Below are 11,521 nucleotides of genomic sequence, written 5' to 3' on the forward strand. Positions count from 1 at the left end.
AGCTCTACTCCGAGTCTTTCGGTCACTACCCAAAGCTCATGACCATAGGTGAGGGTAGGAACGTAGATCGACCGGTAATTCGAGAGCTTCCCCTTCTGACTCAGCTCTCTCGTCTTCACCACGACAGACCAGTACAACGCCTGCATCACTGCTGACGCAGCACTAACCTGTCACGTTGAGCGCTGGAGGAGTTGGACCCGATGTGCAGACACCCAGAACAACACGAGGCAGGAGAGGACGTAAAAGTAAACATTCTTTATTTAGAATGAAAAAACCCTAAAGACCAAGTAGGGCACGAGGCTAAAAATGGATCGTCAACATATTGAGACGCAGACAGGGTTTTATATACAAGGGCAGGACGATTAGGAGATGAGCTGCAGGTGCGTGGGGACAGAAAACCCAAGGAGACCTGGTTAAATCAATTTTCTAATTAGGGAGAGGAGTCTAAGCTGAGGAGGGGAAAAAGACCAAACCTAGGGACAAGAAGAACAAGATGAATAACTAATGATCTGAGGAGGAAGGGAGAACTAAGAACCCGGTGGGGAAGGAACAAGGAAGGAAACTAAAAGAAAACCTGAACCTATGAAAACTATAGGGAAAAACTAGCTAGATAATATAAATACAAAGATAAATGAGCGAACCTGGGAAACCTGGTGGGAGCTGGAGACAAGAAGGGGCACAGGAAGCTTAGGTACCTTAGGGGGATCCTAGAGGGACACCTGGAGGGGTTGGGGAACACAAGGAGACACATAAGGGGGACGCAGAACATGACACAACCCGCCTATCGATCTCATGTTCCAGTTTTCCCTCACTCATGAACAAGACCCAGAGATACTTAAACTCCTCCACTTGGGGCAGGACCTCATCCCTGACCCGGAGAAGGCATTCTACCCTTTTCCGAATCAAGACCATGGTCTCAGATTTAGAGGAGCTGGTTCTCATCCCAGCTGCTTCACACTCGGCTGCGATCTGCTCCAGCGAAAGCTGAAGATCACGTTCTGATGAAGCCAACAGGACCACATCATCTGCAAAAAGCAGAGACCTGATCCTCAGGCCACCAAAACGGATGCCCTCCACACCTTGGCTGCACCTAGAAATCCTGTCCATAAAGGTTTTGAACAGAATCGGTGACAAAGGGCAGCCTTGGCCGAGTCCAACTCTCACTGGGAACGAGCCCGTCTTACTGCCAGCAATACGGACCAAGCTCTGACACTGGTCATACAGGGACCTAACAGCCCGTATCAGAGAGCCTGGTACCCCATACTCCCGGAGTACCCCCCACAGGGCCCCCCGAGGGACGCGGTCGAACACCTTCTCCAAATCCACAAAACACATGTAGACTGGTTGGGCAAATTCCCACGCACCCTCCAGGATCCCCCTAAGGGTATAGAGCTGGTCCAGTGTTCCACGGCCAGGACCAAAACCACATTGCTCCTCCTGAATCTGAGGTTCAACAATCCGACGGACCCTCCTCTCCAGAACCCTGAATAGACCTTACCAGGAAGGCTCAGGAGTGTGACCCCCCTGTAGTTGGAACACACCCTGCAGTCCCCCTTTTTATATAAGAGGACCACCACCCCGGTCTGCCAGTCCAGTGGGACTGCCCCCGATGTCCACGTGATACTGCAGAGCTGGGTCAGCCAACACAGCCCCACAACATCCAGAGCCTTAAGGAACTCTGGGTGGATCTCATCCACCCCTGGAGCCTTGCCACAGAGGAGCTATTTAACCACCTCAGTGACATCAGCACCAGAGATTTGAGAGGCCAACCCAAAGTCCCCAGACTCTGCTTCCTCACTGGAAGACATGTCGGTGGGATTGAGGAGGTCTTCGAAGTATTCTGCCCACCGATCCACAACGTCCTGAGTAGAGGTCAGCAGCACACCGTCCCCATTATAGTGTTGGTAGCGCACTGCCCCCCCCCCCCCCCCCCCCCCCCCCCCCCGAGGTGCCGGATGGTGGACAAGAATCTCCTCAAAGCCGTACAGAAGTCTTGCTCCATGGTCTCTCCGAACTCCTCCCATGCCTGAGTTTTTGCCTCGGTGACCAAACGAGCCGCATTTATTTCTTCAGCTTGACAGCATCCCTAACCACCGGTGTCCACTTTGGGGGTTGCCACCACGACAGGCACCGACGATCCTGCGACCACAGCTGCGGTCGGCCGCCTCAACAATGGAGGCACGGAACAGGGTCCATTCAGACTCAATGTCCCCCGCCTCCCCCGGAACATTTTGGAAGTTCTGTTGGAGGTGGGAATTGAAGCTCCTTCGTACAGGAGACTCTGCCAGACGTTCCCAGCAGACCCTCGCGATACGTTTGCGCCTGCCTGGTCTGACCGGCATCCTCCCCCACCATCTGAGTCAACTCACCACCAGGTAGTGGTCAGTTGACAGCTCCGCCCCTCTCTTCACTCGAGTGTCCAAGACATGCGGCCGCAGGTCAGATGAAACAACAACAAAGTCGATCATTGAGCTGCGGCCTAAGGTATCCTGGTGCCAAGAGCACATATGGACACCTTTATGTCTGAACATGGTGTTCATTATGGACAATCCATGACTGGAACAGAAGTCCAATAACAAAACACTCAAATTCAGATCGGGGGGGGGGGGGGGGGGCGTTCCTCCCAACCACAACTCTCCAGGTCTCACTGTCGTAGCCCACGTGGGCGTTAAAGTCCCCCTTTCTTTGTGAGAGCAGCTTCTTGGCCCTTGTTCGGCTAAAGACAAAACTGAGAAACAGACTGGACATTGAGCATGATCTCAGAGTTGATTTGTTTACTATCAGAACTTTAAATGAAACTTTTTTTAATTAAATAAATAAGTTGAAAATTTTCCTAAATATGGGTCACAGCTTGTCATTAAAAGGTGATAGTGGGTCTCGAACTCAGATCACTTGGGAAATGCTGCTGTAGAGGATTATTGGAACAGTAGGTCTCAAGTGGGTTAGGGTTATTAAACACAACAGGACGGGTATGGGTATTTTTTTCTAATTTATTTATCAAACAAGTACAGTGAAAATGCTTTAGCCACTTTTTCTTGCTCTGCAGTCTGAACAGAAAACGATCCAAACCCAACGAACGACGGCATCCTCTAATTATTATTGACCTTCACAACAAACAGAGTAGAGGAGGTCAGGATGAACAGTCTCTCGTTAGTTGCTCGGAAGCCCAGGATTGGCTTGTCTGAGTCTAGGCTGGCCACCTGTTGCTTAGCAACCTCTCCCACCTGGCGGCCCTGCTTCCTGTTGAAGAGGACGGTCTCCACTGGCGACGGCTGCCGATAAATGAAGGTGCGACGAATACACTCGCACAGAGATGCATAGGAGAAATTAGGTGCACAGGTGGAAAACTTCTTATCCTGTTTAGATGCCTGAACATAACCTGAGAGGAGACATAAAAAGAAGGAGCTTCAATATGCAAGACTTCCCCTTTTCAGGGAGAAAAAACAGCATTTCACAACAGAGTAGCACTAGAAAATGTATCCAATCATGCTGGAAAACAGCCTGAATGTGTTTTCCACGAGTCTCTGGAGCTTTCTTCATTAATCAGATAGAAAAAAATTATGATCTCTACCTAAAGCGTTGAAGGTGGCAATGTGCTCCCACATGTTCCTGGGCTGCTCAGGTCGAGGCTGCCACACTAGAGCGTCCACATCATGTCGAAGACAGAGGCACGGCATCTCAGACGGCTCTACATCCACCGTGAACAGGTACTGGTGGCTCCCAAGGTTCACCTGAACAAATGTACACAACCGATGTATTTAACACCACACACACACACACACGAAAACATACACACACGAAAACACACACACACACACACACACATGAAAACACACACACACACACACACACACACACACACACACACACACACACTAGGGCAGGGAAAATTAGCGCGTTAATTATTAGCGGTAATTTTGTTACTTCAACGTGTCTTCCCTCCTTGCACTCACAGAGTACGGTCGCTTCTGCTTTGCTCCCTTATCTTTTTTCCCAAGGCTCTTTTGTCCGGTCTGCCTACAGAGCGCTTCTCTGTATTTCCTCTGGAAATTCCTATTTTTCAGAAATGGATTTAATTAACTGGTCATTCAACGCAACTGATAAGATTTTTTCTACGATGAGAACGGAGGAGGGGGCTCGCTCATGCCCTCACGGGACACATGCAGCGGGATATATTTTCGATCCCTGGAAGAAGTGGAATGGGTTAGGGTTAGGGTTAGGGTTACCCTAACCCTAACCCTAACCCTCCATTGAGGATGTCGAAGATGTGTGGATATTTGGCCTGATGATCACTGGATTTCTTCTGATTGGAGTGGGAGGATATCTGGTTTTCCGAAAAATTGGGATGACGGGAGCGATTGGAGGGCGACCCGCACCCATGGACGGCACCGTCCGGGCAGAGACCTCACAGACTGGGACGTTACTCGAGGTGAATCGTAAGCTGGACAATGTCTTAGCTGTGTTAGCGCGCAAAATGGATGTAATCTCGGAGAGGGTCACCGGACGGTGTGGAGATGTTTAATAACCCGAATTGGCTTCACTGAAGGACTGGAATGACCAGTTACAGACTGAAGGCAGAGGGGAAATTATCTCTGCCTGACCCAAACAAAGTCTTGTTATCCTAATCTGACGCCAATGCAGCCTTGAAGCTGCAATCAACGAACCCACGAAGGAAGGAATGCAGACAGATGCTGTGGAAACCCGTCCTACCCATCCCCCCCCCCCCCCCCCCCCCCCCTTCAGATTGTGGACTTCACAGCGAGGCCATCAACCTGCAGGAATGTGCTCTATGCTCCTCCCAAGATCTCTCTCCCTCCTGTGGACACAGCTGGCTGAGCGCCGCACATGGCTGCTGGCCCTGGATAAACAGGATCCCAGCCCCCCCCCCCCCCCACCCCCCGCCCTAACGGAGTCTCATGTTGTGAATGTTGAAGTTCGTGCTTATATGTCTGAGGTGTTTTTTTTTTTTTTGCATAGTACAGCTACGCCCTGTCGGGTGTAACTATGATATGCCTGTTTTTTCCCTCCACCAACCTATCCTCATGTAATTCCTTCTCATCTATTAAGGTAGCGCGACTCATGTTGCGAATGACCGCAGTCACCAATTCTTGTCGTGTCTTGCCCATGTATGTCTGATCTCTGAATTGTGTGTACTGAAACTCAATTCCGTTTCCCTGTATGTCCTGCACATGTGGTAGAAATGACAATAAAATGACTTTGACTTAAAAGTAAATGACGTAATTTATTTGACCATCTCTCCAACCTGGAGCCACCATCTCCAAAATTTCTCCATATTTCCCCCTGGACAATATTGCTAACATCATTTAATGAGCCTAAAAAATGACCAAGTTTCTACCATATTATGGACTCTCAGCATAGATGATTCTTTTGAGAGGAGAAGATGAACAGAGGCAGAGCGTCATGGGCTCCACCAGCTTCTGCGTCTTGCGCATGGCCACAGTAACGCCCTCAAAGCGGCGCCACCAAAATAAATGTAACACAGGATCGATCATAACTGCTTTGGTACTTTCTTTTGTTTGTGGCTGACGCGTATCGCTGCTGCGCTCATCGCCCGTGCTCCACGGCCGTGACCAGGCAGTGTTTTTTTCTGGAGAACTAGATCCTGCATCTGCCACAGGGAGATGCAGGACCAGAGACAGACAGGACAGGATAAGAGTCAAATAATAAGAAAACAAATCAAAGAGCTTAGAAAGGAAATTTAGAATTTAAAACATGTAATGGGATAGATTTATCCCATTACATGTTTTAACGTTCTAAAGTAAATATTATTTATAAGCTCATAATATTCATATATTCCATATGTCACGCGCGTGTGTCGAGGTGAGCTGAGGTGAGGCAAGGATCCACACGCGGGGAGGAAAACAGGCAGGCAGGTGAGAACTTCTAACATTGATTTATTAGAGTCACACGCTGGAACACTGAAACAATGACACGACAGGGAACACAGAACAGAAGGGGTTTAAATACAAGATGAGCGGGAGCTATGGTGATTGGGAAACAAGAGGCAGGTGGGAGCAATTAACGGAGAACAGACTCAACCTAAGAGTAGACAGGACAGGGCGTGACAGTACCCCCCCCTCAAAGGGCGGATCCCAGACGCCCACAGGAACAAGGAGCAGGGCGGGAGGAGGGGGACCCGGAGGGAGGGCCCAGAGGAACCGAGGGACCACAGGAGAGGCGGCAGGGATCAGCAGAGTCAGGAGGCCTGCGCCTGCTGCAGATGAGGAGGCGACGGGCCCTTGGAGGCCGGCGCCTGGGGCAGATGAGGAGTCGACGGGCCCTTGGAGGCCGGCGCCTGGGGCAGATGAGGAGGCGACGGGCCCTTGGAGGCCGGCGCCTGGGGCAGATGAGGAGGCGACGGACCCTTGGGGGCCTGCGCCTGGGGCAGAAGAGGAGGTGACGGACCCTTGGGGGCCTGCGCCTGGGGCAGAAGAGGAGGTGACGGGCCCTGGGAGGGCGGCGCCTGCGGTAGAGGAGCCCTGCAGGCTGGGCCGGGGACACAGGCAGGACCGGCGACAAAGTCCCTGCAGGCTGGACCGGAGCGACCTTCAGAGTCACCATCAGAACCGGACACGGAGGAGACGTCAGACCAGACGCGACGTCATCGGACGAGCCGACTTCAGGATGGGAGGCGGCGACGTCATCGGACGAGCCGACTTCAGGAGTCGAGGCGGCGACGTCATCGGACGAGCCGACTTCAGGAGTCGAGGCTGCGACGTCATCGGACGAGCCGACTTCAGGATGGGAGGCGTCGACCCTTGGAATGGAGGAGGCGTCGACCCTTGGAATGGAGGAGGCGTCGACCCTTGGAATGGAGGAGGCGACGACCCTTGGAATGGAGGAGGCGTCGACCCTTGGAATGGAGGAGGCGTCGACCCTTGGAATGGAGGAGGCGACGACCCTTGGAATGGAGGAGGCGTCGACCCTTGGAATGGAGGAGGCGTCGACCCTTGGAATGGAGGAGGCGTCGACCCTTGGAATGGAGGAGGCATCGACCCTTGGAATGGAGGAGGCGTCGACCCTTGGAATGGAGGAGGCGTCGACCCTTGGAATGGAGGAGGTGTTGACTTTCATCCGCTTCTGGTCCTCTGGCTTCTGGACCGCCAGTCCCCGAACCGCCGACCTCTGGGCTGGTAACGTCTGCTTCTGGGCCTGCACCGGACCCATCTGCTTCTGGGCTGATACCGTCTGCTTCTGGGCCCGCATTGTCTGCTTCTGGGCCTGCACCGTCTGCTTCTGGACCCCCCCTGGAACAGGCCTTGAGTGAACGAGCAGTGCTAGTGCTGAAGACAGGGAGCGCAGAGAGTCGAGTCGGAGCTGATTAGAATGGGCGCTCTGTTGAAGCCGGACCAGCTCAGCCCGTTGACTGGCCAGTTCAGTTGGCTGGACTGTGGGTGTGGCTCCACCTCACACAGATGACAGAGGAGCCGAGTGGACCGGAGGCGGGACAGCTGGTTCAGCCGGAGCCGCGAACAGTTCGTCCAGCTGGAGCTCAGCGAGCAGATCGTCCAGCTGGAGCCCGCGGAGTTCAGCGAGCAGATCATCTAGCTGGAGGACTTGGAGTTCGATGGTCTGACGAACCTGGGCTGTTTCAACCTGTAGACTGGCGTGCTCCGCCCACAAGGCTGCGAGCGCAGCTCCTCCTCCTGCAGACGCCGATTCGGCCGGAGACGGGACCGCTGGTCTGACCGGGGGCGTGTCCGAAATGGCTCGCCGAGCACGGCCAGCGGTGGGCTCGCAGCTCCGTCCTGAAGCGCAGGGCTGCGGTGGATTCCGGCGTCTCTCCCCACGCCGTGGACCAACCCCGGGGGAGCAGAAAGCCAGCCTCGTGCCCTCGAAGCTGGAGCGATCCCGGAGCATCTCTCCCTCCAACCTCCCGTCCGGTTCCGGAAGGGCGGCGAGGAACGCCGAGGCAGAAGGTCGGGGACGCCGTCTGCGGCGAGGCGGGAGCTGGAGCTGGGGAAGGAGAAGCCGGTCGATAGTCGGCGGAGAAGAACTGGAATAAATACTTCCATGGGAGGATCTCCCCGCTGGACCCTTCAGGGGGTCGTGTCATTCTGTCACGCGCGTGTGTCGAGGTGAGCTGAGGTGAGGCAAGGATCCACACGCGGGGAGGAAAGCAGGCAGGCAGGTGAGAACTTCTAACATTGATTTATTAGAGTCACACGCTGGAACACTGAAACAATGACACGATAGGGAACACAGAACAGAAGGGGTTTAAATACAAGATGAGCGGGAGCTATGGTGATTGGGAAACAAGAGGCAGGTGGGAGCAATTAACGGAGAACAGACTAAACCTAAGAGTAGACAGGACAGGGCGTGACACATACAATTCAGATCACCTTCAAAACTCCAACACACCCAGGGCCATATCAAAGCATTTGGGAGCCATGCCAGCGAGGTGTCCCTTATTTTTTTGGGGGAGTTGGCAATCCTAGTTCAACTGATGCTGTGGAAAATGACATTTCAGAGTTTCCCTTACATAGGCGTAGCCGTGGCGGCCCGCCACGGCTGAAATCCCACCGCCACGCCTACAAGATCCCAAGTTTTTTTGTTTTTGTTGGCGCTGTTTCCCGAAGAAGCAGCGGGAATACTATGTTGTCGCTTGTGATCACAGCCGGCGGGCAGCAAGGAGGAGCAGGCAGAGCAAGGCGAAGTTACAGCATTAGTTACTGGGTTTAAAATTAGAAAGGTAGCAGTGGATATAATGCTTTTTGGTTTACATGTTTCAACAGCATTAAGATAAATGAGTGTTGACGATCTTGACAGGGTTTCCTCCAGTGCTTATTAGGCCAGGTTCTCCTCCCCCCACCAGGCTAAACATCACTTATTCATGTAAAATTTATTAATTTTTTCATGTCTGACTTTAACCACATCTAATACTGTATTACGGCGTGAGCGCAACAGCGACAGCTTAAGATCGATGTGTGAGCAGCGTGAGAGGTCGGGTATTTTCACCTGAACCCTTAAAACCTCCAGCAGGCTACGCTGCACTATTGACGTGTTAGCGCGCGGCGCTAACAACTTAGTGACGTGACATGTCTCGGAGAAAGCGTAAAAACACGTTGGACACTTCTTCACTTCTTCTTCAATAACACTTCTTAAGCAGAGCACGACGTCGCCTCGGCTCGTTCACCCTCTGCCGAGCCGGTGTCGGTACAAGATCTGCTCGGGGTCCTTCGACTGCCGATGGTGTCAAAGTACGGCAAACCCACTCGGACAAAATACACTACACATCTATACTGTTGGAAAGAATTTAGCAGTTTCGTTATTAAAATAATGTTTCTTAAGACGTAAGTTTGTGTTTATAATGGTATTTGTAAAATAAAACACTAGATTGTATTCATAATGTTGAACTCCTCTTTGAGCACATTCCTTGAAGGATCATAGGCATTAGCAACACCTGTGAAATTGTATTTGTAGGAAAGAAGTGTGTCCCGTTTATTGAAGTATTTTGTGTTTAGTTTTTGACGTCTTGTCCATGCGTAGTTCAGGTACGCTCATAGCTGCTAGCCAAAACTCTGGAGTTAAAAGTTTTCTGGCTTTACTAAAATACCTGTCTGTACTTATTTGATTGATGATAGTTTTACTTTCTATTAGACTCCAAATGTAATCATTTGGCACGTTTCTAATTCATAATTTCTAAGAATGTAATCGGCGATATTAGCATTAGCATTCCTATGGGTTTTTCCACGTATATTAGCATTGCGCTAACCACTCGCTGCCAAATTGCAGCCTTTGCTATTAGAAAATCTCCTTTTGTCACATTGCAATTTAATTGCACATGCAATTAATCGTTCAGCCCTAATATACATGCAGCTCTAAGCTAAAAGTGTATTTTCAAAGAGGTAATGATGGATTTCTTTGTAAAAGTTGTCCATCTTTCCAACAGAAAAATTTGCCTGGACCAACGTAGCGTGATAACAACGTAACGTGATTACGCAATTCCGTAAGGTTCATGTTCAGTCAATCAACTACTTTGACGTCATCGGCAGTCGACGGACCCCGAGCCGATCTTGTACCCGAGCAGATCTTGTACCGACACCGGACTGAGCTCGATAACATTGACCCAGCACAGCCACTGGGTCGTTGGAGCTGCCCCGTGACTGCCTGATGGAAAACCAGCGGGTTTCATCAGACTGGTAAAGTTTCTTGTTTTTGCTGGGGACCCCCTGTATTTTACCGCTCCCTCCTGCAGTCTTCCCCTATTAACATTTAAAATGATTCTGTAAATTCGTGTATCAATAGAAAAAATCTCTGCCTCTGCCAGCTGCTGTAAATGTAGTCTCCAAATAATAAATAAGAGGTGCATTCATCTGTGTATCTCCTTTGATCCACATTAGTGATATTCTCAGCACCAGAACAGTGAAGCAAAGAAACAGATTCCTGAGTTTGTTAGTAATTTTATTTATTGGTGCATCTGACCTGTTCTATTTTTGAGATCAAATCAGTGCTTCTATGGGTTGTCTCCACTCTGCACTAGAAAATTTTACTTTATTTAGAGACGTGTCATAATTTCTCCCCAATATATATATATATATACACCATAAATCCTCTAACATTAGCCTGTATTTAATTAACTGCCGGGTATCATATTTTGGCCGGTGTCGGAGTCGGCAGAGGTGAATAACGGCCGGTCTCTTATTGTGGCCGGGTGGAATGCGGTAACAAGCAAGTACGGGGGGCGGTTGTGTCATCCGTCTCACTTTTGATTTGCCAGTGATAGACCGCGAGGGTAACTTTAACCGTGCGCAGACGAAGAGGAGGCAAAAATGTGATATCAAGTTCAGAGAACGTGCTTATTATGCTGCAGAACACTCTGGGGAGCAGTAGTAGGGGTTGTATGAACTAGTCACTAGTCGACTTCACCGCTCTATAGTGACTTGTTATGCCTGTCATCGACTAGTCGCTGTCATGTGATAATGACCGGCAAGATGCAGTCCTCGGAAAAGACAGCAGCCTGCTGTCAGCAGGTGACAAGCTCCTGCGCGTCGGGAGGCAACGCTCTGTGCCAGAGCATCGGCACTGTCACCCGCCGTAAAACGGACCTTTACCCAAATTGTGACCTTTACCCTCTTGCAATTTAACCTTCCCCTCACCCCATCCTAACCTTAACCAGCTTGTGCATGCAAAGCTCTGATTGTTGACGCGCTCCAGACATCTGCGTCCTGAGCACGGCCACAGTAACATTATCAAATCAGGCGTCGCCACCTCGAAAACTAATTTAACATGCGGTCGTTCATGTCGGCTCATTTCCTTTTATGTTTTCTGTCTTCTTTATTTGTGCCTGATGCGTTTTGCTGCTGTGGAGCGAGGCGCATCACCTGTTTTGTCCTCGGTGACGCACCTCACTGATGCGGCCGGCGAGCACTCCGCTGTTTTAGCGGTCGGTAGATCTTTTAGAACTGCAGTTCAAAGGTAACTCATGAGGTGAATATATATGAACCCAGGTAGCAGTTTCTCTTTAGGATTGAGAGGAGATGCAGGAAGATAATAAACA

The 11,521-nt window shown here is 50.8% G+C and overlaps 1 protein-coding gene across 1 annotated transcript in view; it reads right to left on the minus strand.

Moving 5' to 3' along the window:
* Positions 1-2,970: 2,970 nt before the first annotated feature.
* The window catches only part of nudcd1 (NudC domain containing 1), a 79,048-nt gene continuing 70,497 nt past the window's right edge, over positions 2,971-11,521 (minus strand). Inside the window, exons 9-10 of the mRNA XM_054736429.2 lie at positions 3,572-3,731; positions 2,971-3,379 (exon numbers count right to left, since the gene is read on the minus strand). Of these exons, the coding sequence (XP_054592404.1) occupies positions 3,090-3,379; positions 3,572-3,731 (450 nt within the window). The 3' untranslated portion in view covers positions 2,971-3,089. The remainder of the gene's footprint in view (positions 3,380-3,571; positions 3,732-11,521) is intronic.

This window comes from Nothobranchius furzeri, chromosome 19, assembly GCF_043380555.1.
Source record: "Nothobranchius furzeri strain GRZ-AD chromosome 19, NfurGRZ-RIMD1, whole genome shotgun sequence".
Lineage (NCBI taxonomy): Eukaryota > Metazoa > Chordata > Actinopteri > Cyprinodontiformes > Nothobranchiidae > Nothobranchius > Nothobranchius furzeri.